Consider the following 24,541-nt stretch of genomic DNA (forward strand, 5'->3'; position numbering starts at 1 on the left):
TGGTGCCCATACCAGTTGCTGGGTCAATGTCTCCATCCGGGAAAAGCAGCTGGGTACGAACTCCTGGATGGCAATGGGAGGGGGGATAGTAGGACTCAGCTGGGAGACCCCATGCGGTACTTGCCCGGGACAGGTTGCCAGCTCTCCACAAATGACTCTCTGCTGGGTCACCCTGCTACTGCATTGAATGCAGTCCTGGTCCATCTCAGGTGCAGGGAATCTATGCTGTGGGCCCCAGGTCCTTGCCTGCCAGTCTGTGCTGTGGGTGAACCCAGCCTACCCTGCACTGGAAGAATGGCTTAAATAATGAATCCACAATAGTAAGCATACTGGCCCTGATTCAGAGGCGCTCGCTCTGAATCAAGGCGCGCTGTTTTTTTTTTTTTTTCCAGGCCGCTCGCTAAGCTGTGGGTGACCACCCACAAGCCCTTTGGTCTCGACCATCGGGCTTGAGACGAGACCCTTGTGGTAGGATCTCGTCTACCGCAAGCAGGAAGTTCACTACTGACATCACTGGTGATGTCAGTAGGGCCGCCCACAAATGGCAAGCGTTCCTTCAGGAACGACTCCGTTTGCCCAGCCACCCCCTCTGCACGCCTACAAAACGGGGTGAGGTGTCAATCACAATCAACAGCCGCCCCGTCTTGTAGTGAGTCCCGCAGCGAGTGAAAATTCACTCGCTACGAGGCACGCGCCGTACGTGCGCACTTCCTGGCCATCGACCCGCTTGCGAGCGGGTCTGAATCAGGCCCACTGTACATGGGAACTACAATTGGACTATGGGCCTGATCAGCAGCCGAGGCAAATGCAACTGCAATCGCCTACGGACCGCAGTTGCTAAAATATGCGAATGCCCGCCAAAGCTCCGCCAACATAAAGACGCCCACAACTTGCGGCCTTCTCATATCTGTCCAACGTCGCTCTTCTGCATAAACATCGGTACCATCGACGCACATCGGGCAGTCACAAGTCTGACCAGCCCCAGACTGCATGTCTCCCCTGCACGCAGAGCGCTCTCATGCTACATATGCAGTCGCAGTGGCTACTTTATATACTCTCATGAAACGGCGTTCAGACGGACAGACACATGATTTGCGTTCTAATCCTCACCCCCCCAAACGCTGACTACCTGTCACTCGCTCTGCGATGGATTCCTCTCTGTGTAATCGCCATTGCGTCTGTCGCTGGATCAGGCCCTATTTGATCAGAGCTGTCTTATCTTCTGCATAACCGAGGGCGTTTGTTGTTGAACCCACCCAATGTAGAGGCCTGATAAATAGTACAGTATAATTATAGACTACATAACAATAACAGCGTAAGGAAGGTGTCACGTAGCCGGGATTGATTCTCCTTGTGGCTGCCATGAAGGGAGCACAGGAGTCTGCACGGCGGCCTCACGTGATGTTGCTGCTGCTTTGTGCTCCAGTACAAGTTATCATTTGGTTTCGTTTCCGCAAAACATTCACATAACTGTAGGAAGGATTACATGGAATGTGACTTGTTATTGAGAATACGCCTGCATGAGACACTCTGCTGTGTGATTGACGTCAGTTTTATTTGTATTGTAGTGAATATATAAATGTGTGTGTATATGTGTAAATATAGGTGTATTGAATTGGGATCTCTGGTGTATGAGGCACTGGTCTTATTGCAGATGGGTCATTGGAATATTCAATGCTAACTAGACAGAAATAACAATAGTCTAAGTAACTGGTTCTGTGTGATTGACCGATTATTGTGACTTCACTGTAAATTGTCCACAAACATAGCAAAAAATATTTGCTGAATTTATAAATGTGCCACGTTTTCGCTCCCATTTTAAAATATACCACAAAATAAACGCTGCACTCAGGGCCTAATTCAGACCCGCTCGCGAGCGAAGGATGCTCGCAAGCGGGTCGATGGTGCCCTAATGCGCATGCGCACGACGGAGGGAGCTCCATCATGCGCATGCGCGAGACCCAGCGAGCGACGGAGAATCCGTCGCTCGGGATCTCGCACCAAAGGGGGCGTGCTGTCGATGGTGAGTGACAGCACGCCCCCTTTGGTGGGCGTGCCGGGGGCGTGGCTGCCAGACGGAGGAGTTCCCATGGGAACGCCTACCGTCTGAGTCCGGCCCCACTGACATCAGTAGTGATGTCAGTGGTAGTGATTTTGGCTCTGATAGAGCCAAAATCACTCCAGGGCTTGCGGCAGCGAGACCCTACCACAGGGTCTCGTCGCAAGCCCGATGGTCACGATGGTCTTGACCATCGCGACCATCATCATGGACGTTCGCTATAGCTGTGGGTGGTTACCTACAGCTATGCGAGCATCCAAGAGGCCGCTCCATTTTTAGGTAGGAGGGCCCTGATTCAGAGCGAGCGCTCTGGTCAGAGCGTCCGGCTCTGAGTCAGGCCCTCAGACCAGACAATCGGCCACTGCGGCCTACATCCATGGCCTAAAGTTCTGAGAATGACACAAGTATTGGGTATCACAAAGTCTGCTGCTTCAGTGTTTATGATGGCAATTTGAATATACTCGAGAATGTCATGAAGAGTGATCAGATGAATTGCAACTAGTTGCAAAGTTCCTCTTTGCCATGACAATGAACTTAGGGCCTGATTCAGAGCCGCTCGTAAGCGGCCGCTCGTTCGTTCCGAGCGATGTTTGCCCAACTGCGCATGCGTACGGATCGTAATACGCATGCGCGAACCAGTCAGTGCGGCCGAAAATCGTTTGTTCGCTAAATAGCGAATGCCTGCTAATATGAGTGACAGAAAGAGGCATATGTGGGTGGTAACAGGGGAAGGTGCTTGAAAACGGGGAGTGGAGATCAGAACGCAGGCGTGCTTAAAGGTCAGAACGGGCGTTTTATGGGTGTGCATAATTAATACAGCAGCGTCATTGACCACGTCACTGGGTTATTTTATAGTCAGAACTGCTCGCAAGATTGCGGTAGGAAAAACCAGCCACAAGAATAGCGAGCAGTTCATACGCTGTTCGATGTACTCGATTAATCTAATAAATAGCGGACATGACGTAGGATGCGAGCGGCCAGGGGGCGTAGTTTTCCAAAAAACGACCGCATGTTTTGTACGCTCGTTCAGACCTAGAGGCGTGAACAGACCGCAAAGAGCGAACGGTTCATTTGAATAGCCACCCCTATTTTCTGAACGAGCGAGCGCAAATAGCGTCCGGCTCTGAATCAGGCCCTTATTCCCAAAAATAAAATTTTCACTGAATTTCAGCCCTGCCACAAAAGGACCAGCTGACATCATGTCAGTGATTCTCTCGTTAACACAGGTGAGAGTGTTGACGAGGACAAGGCTGGAGATCACTCTGTCATGCTGATTTGAGTTAGAACAGTTGTTCTCAAAGTCTGGCCCTCATTCAGAGGCGGTCGCTTTCTGAATGAGGGCGGCTGCTTCATTTTTGAAGTGCGGCCTCCTGGTCGTTAGTTAAGCTGTGGGTTACTACCCACAACTTAACGACCGACCAGGTTGATGGTCGTGATGGTGATCACCATCGCAACCATCGGGGCTTGCAACGAGACCCTAAGGTTGGGTCTCAGCAACCGCAAGCCCCAGGGAACTTTCTGGTCTAATGGAGCAGGAAGCTCCCCACTGACATCACTGATGATGTCAGTGCGGCCGCCCACAAAACGGTAGGCATTCCTTAAGGAACGCCTCCGTTTTGGAAACCACCCCCCCGGCCCGCCTACAAAACGGGGGCGAGCTGTCAACCAACCTCGACAGCCGCCCCTTTTGTAGCGAGCTCCGGAGCGAGAGAATTTCTCTCTTGCTCCGTGGCTTGCGCACGCACAGTGCGGCCGCTGCTCGTGCGCAGGGCTACCCTTCGACCCAGTTGCGAGCACATCGGTGCTTGTGACCGGGTCTAAATGAGACCCTCTGTCCTCAGGACCCCACACAGGTTTTCCAGGTCACTCAGCAGGTGCACAGGTGTATTCATTACTCACTGACCCATTTTAAAAGGTCACGGGTGGTTCTAATTATTTCACTTTAGATTCTGCGAAGAGACCTGGAAAACATGCGCTGTGTGGGGTCCTGAGGACCGAGTTTGAGAACCTGTGCGTTAGAATAGCTTTAAAAGGAGTGTGGAGCTTGAAATCATTGTTCTTCCTCTGTTTAACCATGATTACCTGCAAGGGAACACGTGCAGTCATCATTGCTTTGTACATACAGGGCTTCACAGGCCAGGATATCGCTGCTAGTAAGATTGCACCTAAATCAACCATTTATCGGATCATCAAGAACTTGTTCAATAGTTGTGAAGTTCAGGGCGCCCAAGAACGTCCAGCAAGCGCCAGGACCGTCTCCTAAATCACACAGAACCAGTTACTTTTTATTTCTGTCTAGTTAACATTGAATATTCCGATGACCCATCCGCAATAAGACCAGTGCCTCATACACCAGAGATCCCAATTCCTCCTCCATCTGAAGCTGGAGAGAGACATACACCTATATTTACACACATACATACACACCCTATATATATATATATATATATATATACACACACCTATATATTCACTACAATGCAAATAAAACTGATTTGACCTGGAGCATCAGTCACACAGCAGAGTATTTCACGTAGGCGTATTCTCAATAACAAGTCACATTCCAAGACATCCATGTTGCTGAAACCTTGTGGACTTGTGTCATTCTTTATGTACACAGCGCCCCACGTCTTACAACGCTGTACATGGGCTTAGCATGCTAGAAATAAATCAATGGAATGAATAGGAACCCGAGATCTTACTGAGCGACTTTCTGACCAGAGATCGTGAAGTTCCTGTAGGACATTCTCATGGATTTTGGGTCACAAGATGGAGGACTATGCGGTTATCGGGTGACACATCGCACTGAAAGAAGTCTGACGCTACATATTCCCTGTGAGCGGCCATTTTAGGTTCCGTAACGTTCCCCCCCCCCCCCCTAGTGTTCTGTTCATTGCGTTGTTGTATGAAGTCCACATGAGAAGAACTGCTACCCCAATTGTGGCCGTACCTCTGACTATGGTGTCCCGCTCTGTGCTGATTGGCTGGCTCCCGATTAGTGTTGGGAGATGTGTAATGCTCTGCAGGCAGAATGTAACATGGCACTGCTCCAGTATACATAAATGTTTAATGTATCTGTGCCCTCAGTTGGTTCATTATCATACTGGTGATGCTGGAAGCTACTGGTATCGGAACATTGCTACAGTTATACCACAGACGGTGATGTCGGCCATTGTGTGTTCTCTGGGAATCGGTGAGATGGCGGCGTGATCCCCTAGGTTAGTTGCGACATTGTTGTGGCTCAATTTGCAATGGTCCCATTTGCACTGGGGAATAATTTTGCACTGGAATATATGATGTGCTACAGGGAAGCAAATGACATTTATGTGCTTTATTCTGCATGCTGGGGAAGGACTGGTCAGCTTTTCATTGACACCCGTGTCACAGGATGGACCTAACCCTTAAAACGGCACCTTCTTTGCAGTGCCCTGTGACCCTCTCCTCACCCGTGTATTACATTACAGCTGCTGGTGTTCCTACAATAGCCCCAGTGACCACTCGCTGCCCTCAGCTATCCCCGGGCTAACGTTACACGCAGAGCCCACCTGTCACACTCTTCTGTCAGTAACAGATAACGTCATTATTACTGTACCCCTTAATGACTGCAGCCCATATTGTGGTGATGAGGCCTTCATAAAATAATCATCAATCCTGACTGTATGGGCGGAATTCAATTGTTTACGCAGTCTGGATCTCAAGTCTAAAGTGACAGGAGATTGTGCGCCGCTATTCAATTGCTGCCATTTTTCACGCTGATCGCGCCCACAGTGGTCGGGTTTAGCCGCATAAAGCAGCTACCCCTGACAAAAGTGCTGGGCGCGACCGCGAAAAGTGATGTTTGGGCGCCCAAACAGGTCACTTTTTGCACATTTCAGCTCGCTGGGGCTGCGAGCTGAAATGGAGCGCTAGCAGCTGATCGCGCCCAACAGGAGCAACAATTGAATAGCTCCGTCGGGTGCGAAGGGGGGAATAATCAATTGAATTCCGCCCTATATGTTCATCTATCTATACTGTGTGTGTGTGAATGTATATACTGTATGTATGTACGTACGTACGTGTTTTATATATATTATGAGTGTGCGCAGCAAAAGGTAAATCCGTTCTCTTACAAAAAAAATAATCTGATTTCCCTGGTGAGTAACTATGATGCAGTTTGTGTAATGAAACGCGTAGCGCGATCTCCTGCCAGTGTCGTTGCTTCATACACTCGGCGTATTGTATCTGGGAGGTTCTTTGGATCACACCCCAGTTTAGTTGTTTTTTCAATTATGAACTTGTGTTCCTTGTATTGCGCTACAGAGGTTTCCCAATGACGTGTTGCAGATACCGCTGTAAGGTATAAGTGGCGCCAAATGAAGATATTTAGGATTTGAGGGGCAAAGTGGTTCAGATCAGCCTGATTTTTATTTCACGCAAAATTGGCACCTAATAAACCCCCATTACCCAGGCGGCTGACCTGGCGCTGTAAGGGTTAAATTACCGATTTTCTCCCAGATGTCCAATAACTTGTTTAATTATTATATAATTCTGCAGTGGGGACTTGTCTGCAATTTGGGGGCCACTGGCTCTAACTGGAGCTTTTTGGGGCCACTGTCTGTGACCAGCGGGACGCATGGCTAATATAAGAGCCTATGTACAATGTGGGGTCAGCGTGTTATGGCGCTCAGAGAATGAGCGGAACGACTGATGGTCTCCAGTACATCGGCTGTTATTTGCCCTGAGCCCTGGCCGGGTTTAAGCTGACGTCACACAGGAGATGTCATGTATTGCTCTCAGCATTGCTAAATATGAGATTCGGGGCCCCCACTGTGCGATAATATATATTACAGTACATATAATGTAACATTAGTATTACAATAACTGTATACATCAGCTTTAGCGTTGCATCCTAAGCTATAATGTGCCCCCCTCGCTGATCAGCCCCCTGCCCAATGTGAGCCCTAGTGTCCATGCAGTGGTCATGCCGAACATGTCACATAGTTTATGTGGCTCAGATCATGTAAGTAATAGATCCCTGTAGGATCCTGTTGTGTACATATTCCATATATTCCCCGTGTCGGGTCCTCGCGTTACATGCTAGAGCAGCGTCCTGTATTATAGGGTGGGTGCTGGCTCCGTTACACCCCTGAGCTGTAAGGTTTGCGGGTAGTAGCTCTTTGTAGCAGCAGCTGCCGATGTCTGTAACAGGCCGGTGTCCTGATGGGGGGCTGTGGAAATAAATATATATCTCAGACACTCCAGCTCCCTGTACGGCAATGTCAATGGGGAACTAAATAGGCCCATCTCTTTCTCTGCTATATATCATTCTCATTGTCTGTTCTTATTATGTGTGACTAGGTCAGTGCACAGTCCCACTGCTTCTGTTCTACTCAATGTATGGGAGTCTCAGTATCAGTTCTTATACTGTGTATATGGATAATCGCACAGTCCCACTGCTCCTGTTCTATTCAGCGTATGGGAGTCTCAGTATCTGTTCCCATTCTGTATATATGGATAATTGCACAGTCCCACTTCTCCTGTTCTATTCAGCGTATGGGAGTCTCAGTATCAGTTCTTATACTGTATATATGTATAATCGCACAGTCCCACTGCTCCTGTTCTACTCAATGTATGGGAGTCTCAGTATCTGTTCTCATTCTGTATATATGGATAATCGCACAGTCCCACTTCTCCTGTTCTACTCAATGTATGGGAGTATCAGTTCTTATACTGTGTATATGTATAATCGCACAGTCCCACTGCTCCTGTTCTACTCAATGTATGGGAGTCTCAGTATCTGTTCTCATTCTGTATATATGGATAATCGCACAGTCCCACTGCTCCTGTTCTACTCAATGTATGGGAGTATCAGTTCTTATACTGTGTATATGTATAATCGCACAGTCCCACTGCTCCTGTTCTACTCAATGTATGGGAGTATCAGTTCTTATACTGTGTATATGGATAATCGCACAGTCCCACTGCTCCTGTTCTACTCAATGTATGGGAGTCTCAGTATCTGTTCTCATTCTGTATATATGGATAATTGCACAGTCCCACTGCTCCTGTTCTATTCAGCGTATGGGAGTCTCAGTATCTGTTCTCATTCTGTATATATGTATAATCGCACAGTCCCACTTCTCCTGTTCTACTCAATGTATGGGAGTCTCAGTATCTGTTCTCATTCTGTATATATGGATAATTGCACAGTCCCACTGCTCCTGTTCTACTCAATGTATGGGAGTATCAGTTCTTATACTGTGTATATGTATAATCGCACAGTCCCACTGCTCCAGTTCTACTCAATGTATGGGAGTCTCAGTATCAGTTCTTATACTGTGTATATGGATAATCGCACAGTCCCACTGCTCCTGTTCTATTCAGCGTATGGGAGTCTCAGTATCTGTTCCCATTCTGTATATATGGATAATTGCACAGTCCCACTTCTCCTGTTCTATTCAGCGTATGGGAGTCTCAGTATCAGTTCTTATACTGTATATATGTATAATCGCACAGTCCCACTGCTCCTGTTCTACTCAATGTATGGGAGTCTCAGTATCTGTTCTCATTCTGTATATATGGATAATCGCACAGTCCCACTGCTCCTGTTCTACTCAATGTATGGGAGTATCAGTTCTTATACTGTGTATATGGATAATCGCACAGTCCCACTGCTCCTGTTCTACTCAATGTATGGGAGTCTCAGTATCTGTTCTCATTCTGTATATATGGATAATTGCACAGTCCCACTGCTCCTGTTCTATTCAGCGTATGGGAGTCTCAGTATCTGTTCTCATTCTGTATATATGTATAATCGCACAGTCCCACTTCTCCTGTTCTACTCAATGTATGGGAGTCTCAGTATCTGTTCTCATTCTGTATATATGGATAATTGCACAGTCCCACTGCTCCTGTTCTACTCAATGTATGGGAGTATCAGTTCTTATACTGTGTATATGTATAATCGCACAGTCCCACTGCTCCTGTTCTACTCAATGTATGGGAGTCTCAGTATCAGTTCTTATACTGTGTATATGGATAATCGCACAGTCCCACTGCTCCTGTTCTATTCAGCGTATGGGAGTCTCAGTATCTGTTCCCATTCTGTATATATGGATAATTGCACAGTCCCACTTCTCCTGTTCTATTCAGCGTATGGGAGTCTCAGTATCAGTTCTTATACTGTATATATGTATAATCGCACAGTCCCACTGCTCCTGTTCTACTCAATGTATGGGAGTCTCAGTATCTGTTCTCATTCTGTATATATGGATAATCGCACAGTCCCACTGCTCCTGTTCTACTCAATGTATGGGAGTATCAGTTCTTATACTGTGTATATGTATAATCGCACAGTCCCACTGCTCCTGTTCTACTCAATGTATGGGAGTATCAGTTCTTATACTGTGTATATGGATAATCGCACAGTCCCACTGCTCCTGTTCTACTCAATGTATGGGAGTCTCAGTATCTGTTCTCATTCTGTATATATGGATAATCGCACAGTCCCACTGCTCCTGTTCTATTCAGCGTATGGGAGTCTCAGTATCTGTTCTCATTCTGTATATATGTATAATCGCACAGTCCCACTTCTCCTGTTCTACTCAATGTATGGGAGTCTCAGTATCTGTTCTCATTCTGTATATATGGATAATTGCACAGTCCCACTGCTCCTGTTCTACTCAATGTATGGGAGTATCAGTTCTTATACTGTGTATATGTATAATCGCACAGTCCCACTGCTCCTGTTCTACTCAATGTATGGGATTCTCAGTATCTGTTCTCATTCTGTATATATGGATAATCGCACAGTCCCACTGCTCCTGTTCTATTCAGCGTATGGGAGTCTCAGTATCTGTTCTTATTCTGTATGTATGGATAATCGCACAGTCCCACTTCTCTTGTTCTATTCAGCGTATGGGAGTCTCAGTATCTGTTCTTATACTGTGTATATGTATAATCGCACAGTCCCACTGCTCCTGTTCTACTCAATGTATGGGAGTCTCAGTATCTGTTCTTATTCTGTGTATATGGATAATTGCACAGTCCCACTGCTCCTGTTCTCAGCGTATGGGATTCTCAGTATCTGTTCCCATTCTGTGTATATGGATAATTGCACAGTCCCACTTCTCCTGTTCTATTCAGCGTATGGGAGTCTCAGTATCTGTTCCCATTCTGTATATATGAATAATTGCACAGTCCCACTTCTCCTGTTCTATTCAGCGTATGGGAGTCTCAGTATCTGTTCCCATTCTGTATATATGAATAATTGCACAGTCCCACTTCTCCTGTTCTATTCAGTGTATGGGAGTCTCAGTATCTGTTCCCATTCTGTATATATGAATAATTGCACAGTCCCACTTCTCCTGTTATATTCAGCGTATGGGAGTCTCAGTATCTGTTCTCATTCTGTATATATGGATAATTGCACAGTCCCACTGCTCCTGTTCTATTCAGCGTATGGGAGTCTCAGTATCTGTTCTTATTCTGTATATATGGATAATCTCACAGTCCCACTTCTCCTGTTCTATTCAGCGTATGGGAGTCTCAGTATCTGTTCTTATTCTGTATATATGGATAATCGCACAGTCCCACTTCTCCTGTTCTATTCAGTGTATGGGAGTCTCAGTATCTGTTCTTATTCTGTGTATATGGATAATTGCACAGTCCCACTGCTCCTGTTATATTCAGCGTATGGGAGTCTCAGTATCTGTTCTCATTCTGTATATATGGATAATTGCACAGTCCCACTGCTCCTGTTCTATTCAGCGTATGGGAGTCTCAGTATCTGTTCTTATTCTGTATATATGGATAATCGCACAGTCCCACTTCTCCTGTTCTATTCAGTGTATGGGAGTCTCAGTATCTGTTCTTATTCTGTATATATGGATAATCGCACAGTCCCACTTCTCCTGTTCTATTCAGCGTATGGGAGTCTCAGTATCTGTTCTTATTCTGTGTATATGTATAATTGCACAGTCCCACTGCTCCTGTTCTCAGCGTATGGGATTCTCAGTATCTGTTCCCATTCTGTGTATATGGATAATCGCACAGTCCCACTTCTGATGGCACCACTGACGGACCCAGCGACTGATGCTGGTGAGCATATATACACTTACCAATTGGCTGCACAATATATCTGGCCACAACTTGACGGGCATTTATATACCGTATGCCCGCCCAGCTGTGATGTCATCGTCGCTGGTTCCTGCGGCCTGCGTACGGGTCAGTCGGCCATTTGTGTACACGCAGATGTGTACGATATATTGGATCCACCGTGCTTCAGACCAATGCGTTATATCTCTGATAGACTTTGTACAGACTAATCACGTGTATGCACGAGCCGATGCGCTGATCGATATATCGCCCAATGTGTACCCAACAATACTTCAACAAAATCCCAAATCATGACCATGTTTACATTAAACCCAGGTACCAGGCGTGTGGTTATATGCAGGACGGTGATAAATGCATACTGTATGTGCCGAGAGGAAAGAACATTCTGTGTTCTTATATATAGGTCACGTAAAGACTGCTGTCTCCTACATAACATCATGGCCGGTAGCTGCTGTGCTTATTGTCTATGAATTGGGAAGTGGGATGGACTGTCAGGGAAATTGGGCAGTGGCCAGAGTGCAACTTCTGGTTTTCTGCATAATTATCTTCTGTTCTGTAGCTACCTGTCACCGCATTGGCCGATAAGTCCCTGAGTCGTGTACCCGCTTCCTCCTAGTCCACTAAAGCTTTATCTCTGTGTTTAATGGCAGGGCCGGAAGGTGAGTCGGAGGCATGGGGTGCTTCAGCTCGGACGATGTGCGCCAGCTGCTTCACAACAAGTTCGTGGTCATCCTGGGAGACTCCAGTAAGTGTGATTTATTATTTCTGTGTATTGTACGCTATAGATGCTATACAGTGTGTTATTTATTTTTATGTGTGTGTATATATGTATATGTATGCAATAACTGACCCCCAAAGCGCCACGTCAGACACAACACGCTGGCGGCATCTGGGCCCTGCGTCTCCCGTGGTAACGGCCACACGCACTAACCAAGCTGCTGGGCATCTGAGGGAGTGTAGCTACGTCCTGGTAACACAGGAGCCTGTTAGACCCATACACACAGTAACCAAGCTGCTGGGCATCTGAGGGAGTGTAGCCACGTCCTGGTAACACGGGAGCCTGTTAGACCCATACACACAGTAACCAAGCTGCTGGGCATCTGAGGGAGTGTAGCCACGTCCTGGTAACATGGGAGCCTGTTAGACCATACACACAGTAACCAAGCTGCTGGGCATCTGAGGGAGTGTAGCCACGTCCTGGTAACACGGGAGCCTGTTCGACCCATACACACAGTAACCAAGCTGCTGTGCATCTGAGGGAGTGTAGCCACGTCCTGGTAACACGGGAGCCTGTTAGACCATACACACAGTAACCAAGCTGCTGGGCATCTAAGGGATAAGGGAGTGTAGCCACGTCCTGGTAACACGGGAGCCTGTTAGACCCATACACACAGTAACCAAGCTGCTGGGCATCTGAGGGAATGTAGCCACGTCCTGGTAACACGTCAGCCTGTTAGACCCATACACACAGTAACCAAGCTGCTGGGCATCTGAGGGAGTGTAGACACGTCCTGGTAACACGGGAGTCTGTTAGACCCATACACACAGTAACCAAGCTGCTGGGCATCTGAGGGAGTGTAGCCACGTCCTGTTAACATGGGAGCCTGTTAGACCATACACACAGTAACCAAGCTGCTGGGCATCTGAGGGAGTGTAGCCTACGTCCTGGTAACACGGGAGCCTGTTAGACCCATACACACAGTAACCAAGCTGCTGGGCATCTGAGGGAGTGTAGCCACGTCCTGGTAACACGGGAGCCTGTTAGACCCATACACACAGTAACCAAGCTGCTGGGCATCTGAGGGAGTGTAGCCACGTCCTGGTAACACGGGAGCCGGTTAGACCCATACACACAGTAACCAAGCTGCTGGGCATCTGAGGGAGTGTAGCCACGTCCTGGTAACACGGGAGCCTGTTAGACCCATACACACAGTAACCAAGCTGCTGGGCATCTGAGGGAATGTAGCCACGTCCTGGTAACACAGGAGCCTGTTAGACCATACACACAGTAACCAAGCTGCTGGGCATCTAAGGGATAAGGGAGTGTAGCCACGTCCTGGTAACACGGGAGCCTGTTAGACCCATACACACAGTAACCAAGCTGCTGGGCATCTGAGGGAGTGTAGCCACGTCCTGGTAACACGGGAGCCTGTTAGACCATACACACAGTAATCAAGCTGCTGGGCATCTGAGGGAGTGTAGCCACGTCCTGGTAACACGGGAGCCTGTTAGACCATACACACAGTAACCAAGCTGCTGGGCATCTGAGGGAGTGTAGCCACGTCCTGGTAACACGGGAGCCTGTTAGACCCATGCACACAGTAACCATGCTGCTTGGCATCTGAGGGAGTGTAGCCACGTCCTGGTAACACGGGAGCCGGTTAGACCCATACACACAGTAACCATGCAGCTGGGCATCTGAGGGAGTGTAGCCACGTCCTGGTAACACAGGAGCCTGTTAGACCCATACACACAGTAACCAAGCTGCTGGGCATCTGAGGGAGTGTAGCCACGTCCTGGTAACACGGGACCCTGTTAGACCATACACACAGTAACCAAGCTGCTGGGCATCTGAGGGAGTGTAGCCACGTCCTGGTAACACGGGAGCCTGTTAGACCATACACACAGTAACCAAGCTGCTGGGCATCTGAGGGAGTGTAGCCACGTCCTGGTAACACGGGAGCCTGTTAGACCCATACACACAGTAACCAAGCTGCTGGGCATCTGAGGGAGTGTAGCCACGTCCTGGTAACACGGGAGCCTGTTAGACCATACACACAGTAACCAAGCTGCTGGGCATCTAAGGGATAAGGGAGTGTAGCCACGTCCTGGTAACACGGGAGCCTGTTAGACCCATACACACAGTTATCAAGCTGCTGGGCATCTGAGGGAATGTAGCCACGTCCTGGTAACACGGGAGCCTGTTAGACCCATACACACAGTAACCAAGCTGCTGGGCATCTGAGGGAGTGTAGCCACGTCCTGGTAACACGGGAGCCTGTTAGACCATACACACAGTAATCAAGCTGCTGGGCATCTGAGGGAGTGTAGCCACGTCCTGGTAACACGGGAGCCTGTTAGACCATACACACAGTAACCATGCTGCTGGGCATCTGAGGGAGTGTAGCCACGTCCTGGTAACACGGGAGCCTGTTAGACCCATACACACATTAACCATGCAGCTGGGCATCTGAGAGAGTGTAGCCACGTCCTGGTAACACAGGAGCCTGTTAGACCCATACACACAGTAACCAAGCTGCTGGGCATCTGAGGGAGTGTAGCCACGTCCTGGTAATACGGGAGCCTGTTAGACCATACACACAGTAACCAAGCTGCTGGGCATCTGAGGGAGTGTAGCCATGTCCTGGTAACACGGGAGCCTGTTAGACCATACAGGTTTGGTAGCCATTAGGTGTGAGAAGAGGAGATGTTACATGAGATGGGAGAATGTACCTGTGTAAGTGTCTAATGAACTGTGGCGTCCAGTATATATGTGAAAACCATGTTTGTCAGGGAAGACGTTGCGTGATCAGCGCACAGGTTCCGGGCGTAGTAAAATGAGTTCTCCTGGGTTATTTTATTGCCGGTCTATAGAGGTTTATGGAGGTCAGACGTACCAGCGCCATAGTGCTGATTACTAGCCCCTGTTACTAGCAAAGCTTCTGCGCGGAGGGGGCGACATCATAAACCGCGCTGACAGCGAGGATGGTGACTGTGCGGACGGCACACAAACAATTGGCGCGTCGCCCCTTGGCAAGACGATGCCAGTAGTGACCCCCCCAGAGGAGAGCTGACATGGATGCTGTCTGCAGTGGGTCTTTCCGTGGTCACCCATCCGCCATCGCATTCTGAGCGTTAGTCAGAGGTGGTGGCTGGGTCTTTCGGTGGTCGCCCATCTGCGACTCTATGTAGATGCCGCTACAGAGCCAATCCCTTGGGTACAGCTGTGCGTCTGACTGTATAAGGTCTGGAGACGCCCACTTTGAGCATCTGTAGTCCATGTAATACTGCCTGGTGCGTCTTTAGATGCCGCCATCGGTCGCACAAATTAAACTTGCGCCAGTCCTATGGCAGGTGCAGAAATCCTGTCAGAGTACGGCCTCCAAAGCGAACGACGGAGCGTCTGTTTACACGGACACTTTAGCAACACGCCAGCAACGCTCTCATAACACGCCCACGGGCCATTTTTGCGCATCTTAATGACCACCCCCCAGTCACCGCCCGGCGACGCTCAGCGCCCTTCCACAAGATTTCTGGCGTCTCAATTGCAGCAGCCGATTTATGCGTGCACACTGTGTAACGCTTGCGCCGTATGAGGTTTTAGCGATTGTCGCGCACGTGTACTAGTAAAGAATTGCCGGCCTTGGTGACTGAGGAGATGAATCCGGCCCTGTGTGAGCTGTAAATAACAATGATGAGCACCTGGGACTGTAGAGACCGGTTACTTTCTCTCTGATGTACTATGTGCAGTGATCAGCGTCTCGGTGATAGTCAGCGTTTGTGTTCCTCCATATACAGTATATGTGTATCCGTGTTATACGGCTTCTGCGGGGACCTTACATAGTCATGTGACAGAGAATAACCATCGCTGGCTTCCTCTCAGTCTGTGTTCTTACTGCGTATAGCGCAGGCCCTCGGCATAGGAGCCACCTGATGAGGAAGTTTCATGACCGTGTAATGACTTTGCCTAAGATGGCACAGACCACAGACCTGTAACTGTGATGAGTGGGCGTAGTATCTCTCTGTTCCATACATTTAACCCTTGTGGTCTATGGGGCGTCACATCAAGTTCCTCTTGGCAGGGTATGGTGTCAGGAACGTTCTAACCCAGTGGTCGGGGAACGGGTAAATTACCCGACACGGGGTAAAAATGAAATTCCTGGGGGTAATGAACCGACAGCCGGGCATGCATATGTATCACTCTATAATATAGAAATGATTCATATGCATGCCCGGCTGTGCTGCAGGGAGGCTCTAAGCCGGACGCCCGCTGAGATGTTATTACTAGCGGGCGCCCGGCTCCTGCCCTGCAGCACCGCGTTAGCCGGAGGCTGGGGTTCTCTTCTGAACTCCAGCTTCCGCCTCTCTTGATGCATACTATGGGACAGACGTCAATACGTCTCTCCCATAGTTCCGAGGAGCAGACGGGCGAACAGGACGGCGGCGGATGCAGGAGCGGGGATTAAGGTAAGTGAGTTTTTTTTTTTGTTTTTTTTTGTACAAGGGGCACTACAGGGGCATTATATGGGGGCACTACTACAGGGGCATTATATGGGGGGCACTACTACAGGGGCATTATATGGGGGGCACTACTACAGGGACATTATATGGGGGGCACTACTACAGGGACATTATATGGGGGGCACTACTATATGATTTCCTTCCTTTCAAATCAAGGGGGTAATGTTGGCGTATCTAAATATATTTTGGGGTAAAAGTTAAAGTTCCCTGACCCCTGCACTAACCAGTCATTACATCATCGTCACATTCACGCCCAGATCACCCTTCTGTCTTTCAGTTCAGAGGTCGGTGTACAAGGACCTAGTTAAGCTGTTGCGGGGTGACCAGTATCTGTCGGAGAAACAGCTGAAAGACAAGGTGAGTCCGCTGACATGGCGCTAATAGCAGGTCCACGCCAAGCGCTGCCCACTTTCCAAGGTGGCTGAAAATGACACCGCCACCACATTGTGAAACGTGACACACAACACACAGGGTTATAGACTCCTGAGCGAGGGGTTGTATACGCTGCCACCATCACCTGCGGTGTATGACGCCCCTCGTCTGGTCTAACGTAACACACAGGGTTATACCCTCCTGAGTGAGGGGTTGTATACGCTGCCACCATCACCTGCGGTGTATGACGCCCCTCGTCTGGTCTAACGTAACACACAGGGTTATAGACTCCTGAGTGAGGGGTTGTATACGCTGCCACCATCACCTGCGGTGTATGACGCCCCTCGTCTGGTCTAACGTAACACACAGGGGTTATAGGTTCCTGAGTGAGGGGTTGTATACGCTGCCACCATCACCTGCGGTGTATGACGCCCCTCGTCTGGTCTAACGTCTCTGCCCCGGAGCTTCCAAATGGCTCAGTACATACAGTTTGGAAAGGCGCCATTGTTTGTTTGCCCATCAGTCTCCAGTTCTGTGCTAGTGGCGTGGGTTTGGGCATCTGTGCCAGGCTTGGCTTCAGGGTGTGACCTCCGTTGGGTGCGAGCAATGACCTGGGGGGTCCAATGCAGGCTTGGGATGGTGGAGTCCTTGTCTGGGAGATGTGTGGTTTGGCTGGTATAGTTTATGTATATTGTGTATAATACAAATCATTGTATAATGTATATGACCGTTCCTGCGTTACCCTGCGAGCCGGTGATAACGCCGTGCTGCGCGACAGCAGGGGCCAATGGCACATGTGCAGGGAGATTAGATTTGGGAGGGGCGTATCCAAACTCTGATATAAATTGCAGTGTAATAATCAAGCTGACCAGCATTTGTGGGCTACATGTAACAGCAGCCAGTATTTACCCTGCATGCACACACAACAAATGTGTTTGCACCCCTCGCATTGCAGCATGGTCACCTGCTTTGTGCGCTTTACTCCCACCTCAGCATCGCGCCCACCAGCATCCAGTGGAAATTAGAGTCGTACTAATAACGATGCGCAAACAAACAATTGCCAAAAATAATTACTGAAAATTGAAATGAGAAAAAAATGAAGGGCACATCCAATGTGCTAGGTTATAACCTAATATACGCGGCCAGTTACCTGCGGAAATTCAGTTGCCATAAATTTCAATAGAATTTCGCTATTTTAAGTTAAAAATGTTGGAGCTTGGCTCACAACACCTGCCCCCCCCTAATGTTTAATTGGACAATTAGAAGTTTTTAATCAGCTTAATTTGGTCAATAATTACATGTCATTAATGGTGCGATATTCTGCAGAGTAATGGGTTAAAAGATGGTGGACAGGTATTAGGGGGATTTGTATGGATGGGAAAGGATGTAGTTATCAGACTAGCGGCCGCCATGACCGACAAAGGGACTTAAGATAGGCGTCAAAATACCGACCTCTATCTTAATCCCGATGCCGGAATCCAGGAGGACGACAGCCCAAACAAATGTAAGCCGGGGCGCCCTTGGTGTTAGCCGCCGGGGGGGGGTTAGGTTTGGGTAAGATAGTGGTGTTAGCGTTAGGTTTTTGAGGGGGGGGGGGTTCGGCACTAAGGGGGGAAGTTTAGGTTTAGGCATGAAGAGGGGTACTTAGGTTTAGGCACTAATGGGGTGGGTTAGGGTGCGGAGTTGGGAGGTTTGGGGTTTTTGAGAGGCATCCCAGCAGCTGGCATTACATACCGATTCCGATGGGACAGGTATGTGGGGGTGCTTTATGGATGGGACAGGTATATGGGGGTGCTGTATGGATGGGACAGGTATATGGGGGTGCTGTATGGATGGGACAGGTATATGGGGGTGCTGTATGGATGGGACAGGTATATGGGGGTGCTGTATGGATGGGACAGGTATATGGGGGTGCTTTATGGATGGGACAGGTATATGTGGGTGCTGTATGAATGGGACAGGTATATGGGGGTGCTGTGTGAGTGGGACAGGTATATGGGGTTGCTTTATGGATGGAACAGGTATATGGGGTTGCTGTATGAGTGGGACAGGTATATGGGGGAGCTGTATGGATGGGACAGGTGTATGGGGGTGCTGTATGAGTGGGACAGGTATATGGGGGTGCTTTATGGATGGGACAGGTGTATGGGGGTGCTGTATGAGTGGGACAGGTATATGGGGGTGCTTTATGGATGGGACAGGTATATGGGGTTGCTGTATTAGTGGGACAGGTATATGGGGGTGCTGTGTTAGTGGGACAGGTATATGGGGGTGCTGTGTTAGTGGGACAGGTATATGGGGGTGCTGTATGAGTGGGACAGGTATATGGAGGTGCTGTATGAATGGGACAGGTATATGGGGGTGCTGTATGAATGGGACAGGTATATGGAGGTGCTGTATGGATGGGACAGGTATATGGGGATGCTGAAAAGATGGGACAGCTATATGGCGATGTGCTATACGGGTGGGACGGGTATATGGGGGTGCTGTGTGAGTGGGACAGGTATATGGGGGTGCTTTATGGATGGGACAGGTGTATGGGTGTGCTTTATGGATGGGACAGGTATATGGGGGTGCTGTATGAGTGGGACAGGTATATGGAGGTGCTGTATGAATGGGACGGGTATATGGGGTTGCTTTATGGATGGAACAGGTATATGGGGTTGCTGTATGAGTGGGACAGGTATATGGGGTTGCTGTATGAGTGGGACAGGTATATGGGGGTGCTGTATGGATGGGACAGGTATATGGGGGTGCTGTATGGATGGGACAGGTATATGGGGGTGCTGTATGAATGGGACAGGTATATGGGGGTGCTGTGTGAGTGGGACAGGTATATGGGGGTGCTGTGTGAGTGGGACAGGTATATGGAGGTGCTGTGTGAATGGGACAGGTATATGGGGTTGCTTTATGGATGGGACAGGTGTATGGGGTTGCTGTATGAGTGGGACAGGTATATGGGGGTGCTTTATGGATGGGACAGGTATATGGGGGTGCTGTATGAGTGGGACAGGTATATGGGGGTGCTGTATGGATGGGGCAGGTATATGGAGGTGCTGTATGGATGGGACAGGTATATGGGGGTGCTGTATGGATGGGATAGGTATATAGGGGTGCTGTATGGATGGGATAGGTATATAGGGGTGCTGTATGGATGGGACAGGTATATGGAGGTGCTGTATGAATGGGACAGGTATATGGGGGTGCTGTATGGATGGGACAGGTGTATGGGTCTGCTGTATGGATGGGACAGGTGTATGGGTCTGCTGTATGGATGGGACAGGTGTATGGGTGTGCTGTATGGATGGGACAGGTATATGGGGGTGCTGTATGGATGGGACAGGTATATGGGGGTGCTTTATGGATGGGACAGGTATATGGGGGTGCTTTATGAATGGGACAGGTGTATGGGGGTGCTTTATGAATGGGACAGGTGTATGGGGGTGCTTTATGAATGGGACAGGTGTATGGGGGTGCGGTATGAGTGGGACAGGTATATGGGGTGTTGTATGGATGAGACAGGTATATGGGGTTGCTATATTGGTGGGACAGGTATATGGGGGTGGTGTATTGGTGGGACAGGTATATGGGGGTGGTGTAGTATTGGGAGGGGTACATGGGAGTGGTGTAGTATTAGGAGGGGTACATGGGAGTGGTGTGTTGGTGGGAGGGGTATATGGGGATGCTGTGTTGGTGGGAGGGGTGCATGGGGGTGGTGTGTTGGTGGGAGGGGTGCATGGGTGTGGTGTGTTGGTGGGAGGGATACATGGGGGGTGGTGTGTTGGTGGGAGGGGTACATGGGGGGTGGTGTGTTGGTGGGAGGGATATATGGGGGTGCTGCACCGCCACTTTTTAGAGGTTCCTCTAGTAAGCGAGCTGAGTGGCCGTACTGCATCACTGAGTTATTGGGGTTCCCTCTCACTGTCAGTAACGCCTGGCATGAGAGAATAACTTGGCTGAACCTGCTGGGAATATTGCAGTATACAAGATGTTGTAGAATACACAGGATGCACACACACAATGATGAGATGGTGTGTGTGTGTGTGTATATAGATATAGATATATATATATATAAAAATATATATATATATATATATATAATGTGTGTGTGTATATGCGTTTGTGAAATATATATATATATTATGTGTGTGTGTATATGCGTTTGTGAAATATATATATATATTATGTGTGTGTGTATATGCGTTTGTGAAATATATATATATATTATGTGTGTGTGTATATGTGTTTGTGTAATATATATATATATATATATCTCTGAGGCACATCAGCCATTATATCCAGTAATATCAGACATGTTGGCAGGGGATAACCAGCTGATTGGGTCATACATCCTGCAGGATGATTGTTGTCTAAGCTCTATTAAACAGAACATCAGGTGTGCTTCTCCAATGAGTAATCGATCCGAAACGGGTATTCTTAAGAATAAGTATATTTTATTAATTAAGTAATCTTACTGAGAGCATAAGTGCATCTCTCAGGGTCAGTGCACAAGTAACAAATCTTTTATACACTTGTCATTTCATTAGCAGAACCATTGCACATTATCACGCCCCACTTGCAAAGTTCTTTTCCCATCTAAGGCATACAAGCATTGGATAACTTTTGGCATACATTGATAAGACATTTATAAAAAGATTGAGACAGTAGTTTATTTTTGCCCTAATTAATGGAATACTCCCCATCCTTGGAATACAATAGCCATGGCCTACGTGCAATGTGCAACATCCTCGTCTGAGGGCCGAATCTCTCTATTTGGTAAATAAGTCAGACAGTGCGCAAAAGGAAGGTCTTAGTGTGTTCCTTCTACTCCCTAACTTTGCAGAAAGACAAGTTAGGTAATGTCTTTCTTAAAGCAACCATGATAGCGAAGTCCTGCTTCAACATCATGGCTGACGACTGGTTCTAGTATTAAATGATATATATGTGAGTTCTTATATGAATATGATATAAGATTTTATGAATATATGAGTATATAGGTATATGATCATATACGGCGTATACATATAAGTAAATATAAGTAATAAATCAGTATATATTTTGAATTATATGATCTTTTCCCGTACTTGATGTTTCCTAATGAATCGTACTTCTACATTGTACACAGGGTTAGACTTACAATGTAGCATCAATAAACCATATATTTCATAGCTGACAATCTCAGGGAGCGTGGACCCCCTCCCCCCTTCCCCCTTCCTCTATTTGGATGTAACCATAATATAATTACCAAACTATTTGCTTCCTCAGTTGTCCAGGAATCTTTTCCCCACATGTACTATTATCACACTAGATGGTGCACAGGAGACCCCCTGGGGCGCATTTCAAAGAAAGAGCTACATAGATAACCAGTCATTAACATACGGCTCCCTGTGTCAGGGTGCCCATCTCCCCAGCCCCTCCCCCAGGTGTCTTTTCAAAGGTGTCCCCCCCCCCCCCCCCCCCCCAGGTATCACCAAGGCCCCTCCCCCTGGTGCAGACTATTGCATCCTCGAAATATAACAATATTTGTTTAGCTACAGCATTACACAGGTATCCGGCATCTGCTGGCGGCAGGTAGCTGCATTGTGACATTATTTTACATAAGGTGACAGAAGCTTTCTGCAGGATGTAGTGTGTTTGGAGGGATGACTGTAGCTGAATTCCTGGGTATATGGTATGCTGGAACGCCCTGTTTGTTTGTTTTGTTTAAGCATTTTATTGCTAGACATTGTAGTGGGAGGACATTGAAGACATTGCAGCCATCTCTGCTTCAGAATTACTCCTTTCACCCAACGTGTTTGAGTTACGCTGGCCATACACTAGTGCCATTTTGGGCCGATTTGCGATGCGTCGTACGATGAATCGTGGAAATCGTGTAGTTTTTAAGGTAGGGTACGATCCGATGCGCACTCCCGCAGCTCTTAAAAAGTATCGTATGATCAGATGTGCAGCCCTTCATGTCTATCGTTATCGCATGCCGATCGTGCCGTGTAAAATAAATACAGATGGAGCCATCTTGGGTGGCGTCTTGGTCGCAGGTTTTGTCGCATAAGGTGGACAAGGCCGCAGCGTTGCGTGCTCCTGCCACGATATTGCCTCCTACTGTGGGTTACCCACAGCAGTTGCATCCTTCTATGTACATGTCCCCTATGAATCCCTGTTGGTTTGATTCCTCTGCTCACTCTAGTCGGAGTATGCTGCCATCTATAGCCCCTCAGCAGGTAGTGCAGGCGGATAGACCTGGGGCAGTAAAGAAACAGGGACATAAGAGAGGTTCTCTTCAGACACTGCCTCAGGATTCTGACTCGACCGCCTCGTTACACTCTGATACTCAGAGTTCTGGGTCTTACTTAGTGGAAGAAGACCATCAATCCTCTGTGGAAGTCCCCTCTCTGGTGAGAGCGGTTAGATCTGTCCCCAGTATAGAGGAGGAGGTGACTCCGGTCTTTAGGCGTCAGAAGGTGGCTAGGGATTATTTTCCTCAGTCTGTGCAAATGACGAATCTCATGTCTGGAGCATGGTGTACTCCAAATCAGCATTTCCATACTACAAGGAATTTAACCTCTTGATATCCATTTGCTCAGGGTGAATGTAGCAAATGGGGACGTTCCTCCATCAGTAGATGCTCATGTAACTAGATTTGTCAAGAGCTCTGTTACCCATTCCTGCCACATCCTCGTTGAGGATGGGTAACGGATAACTATTTAAAATCAATGTTTTCATTAACTGGAGCTATTACCAGGCCAGCTATGGAAGAATGGACGAAGTCTCTCTGGAGGATAGCATGCCTAATGCTACCAGAGAACAGCGGTCTTCCCTCTGTCAGATGCGAGAAGCAGCTATGTATATAGGGGAAGCGATCATTGACGCAGGTATCTTAGCTTCTAGGGAATTGGCAGCTTCAGTTGCAGCTCAAAGAACCCTTTGGCTAAAAACCTGGAAGGCGGATACAGGTTCCAAGAAGCCCCTTGAATCCTTGCCTTTTGTGAGGAAAGTACTGTTCGGACCAGAGCTGGGTGACAGTGTCTTCTCTGGCGACATCTAAATCTGCGGGGTTGCCATCCATGACTACCCCTAAGTATAGGCAGTCGTCAGCTAGGTCCTTTTGGAGGCAGACTCCTACAGTTTTCTCAGGCCTGGCATCAGACCATGACAGATGCCTGGGTTTGAGAGGTGGTCTCTCAGGGTTATGCCATCACGTTCCTGAGGCATCCCCTCACAACCCTACCTTTAGACCCAGTCAGGTCTTCGGTTTTCCGGGAGTCTATTGGGGCTCTCCTGAGGTCGGGAGTCATAATCCCTGTTCCTGTGACGCCACAGGGAAGGGTTTATTATTCAAATTTGTTTTTGGTTCAGAAACCAAATGGGTCGCATCGCCCTATCCTGAATCTGAAGTCTCTCAACAGATTCATCCATGTGCCTATGGAAACCCTACGGTCCATTATGCAGGCAATGGAGCCTGGAGATTTCATGGTCTCCCTGGACACACAGGATGTGTAACTGCATGTTCCCATTGCGCAATCCCACCAAAAAATGTTAAGGTTGGTGGTAAGTCGGCAACATAACCAATTTCAGGCCCTACCCTTCGAGCTGACCACAGCTCCTCGGGTATTTACCAAAATAATGGCAGTGATGACGGATCATCTCAGACGACAAGGAGTCAGGATACTGCCATATCTGGACGACCTCCTGATATTGGCACAATCACAGGAGTTGTTACAATGTCATCTGCAGATGACCTTTGTCTGCTTACAGGAGCACTGCTGGGTAATAAAT

General features: G+C 48.2%; 1 protein-coding gene across 4 annotated transcripts in view; it reads left to right on the forward strand.

The window, feature by feature from the left end:
* LOC148442408 (PC-esterase domain-containing protein 1A-like) overlaps positions 1 to 24,541 on the forward strand; it is a 62,546-nt gene that overhangs the window by 13,479 nt on the left and 24,526 nt on the right. For 3 of the 4 annotated variants that reach the window (XM_088463968.1, XM_088463970.1, XM_088463971.1), the window contains exons 2-3: positions 11,806 to 11,900; positions 16,674 to 16,753. In XM_088463968.1, coding sequence (XP_088320094.1) covers positions 11,828 to 11,900; positions 16,674 to 16,753 — 153 coding nt within the window. In that variant the 5' untranslated portion in view covers positions 11,806 to 11,827. Of the gene's footprint in view, positions 1 to 5,146; positions 5,278 to 11,805; positions 11,901 to 16,673; positions 16,754 to 24,541 lie in introns of all 4 variants that reach the window. The other variant, XM_088463969.1, reaches the window with a different exon arrangement.

This window comes from Taudactylus pleione, unplaced genomic scaffold (assembly GCF_031769625.1).
Source record: "Taudactylus pleione unplaced genomic scaffold, aTauple2 ptg001536l, whole genome shotgun sequence".
In the NCBI taxonomy this organism is placed as follows: domain Eukaryota; kingdom Metazoa; phylum Chordata; class Amphibia; order Anura; family Myobatrachidae; genus Taudactylus; species Taudactylus pleione.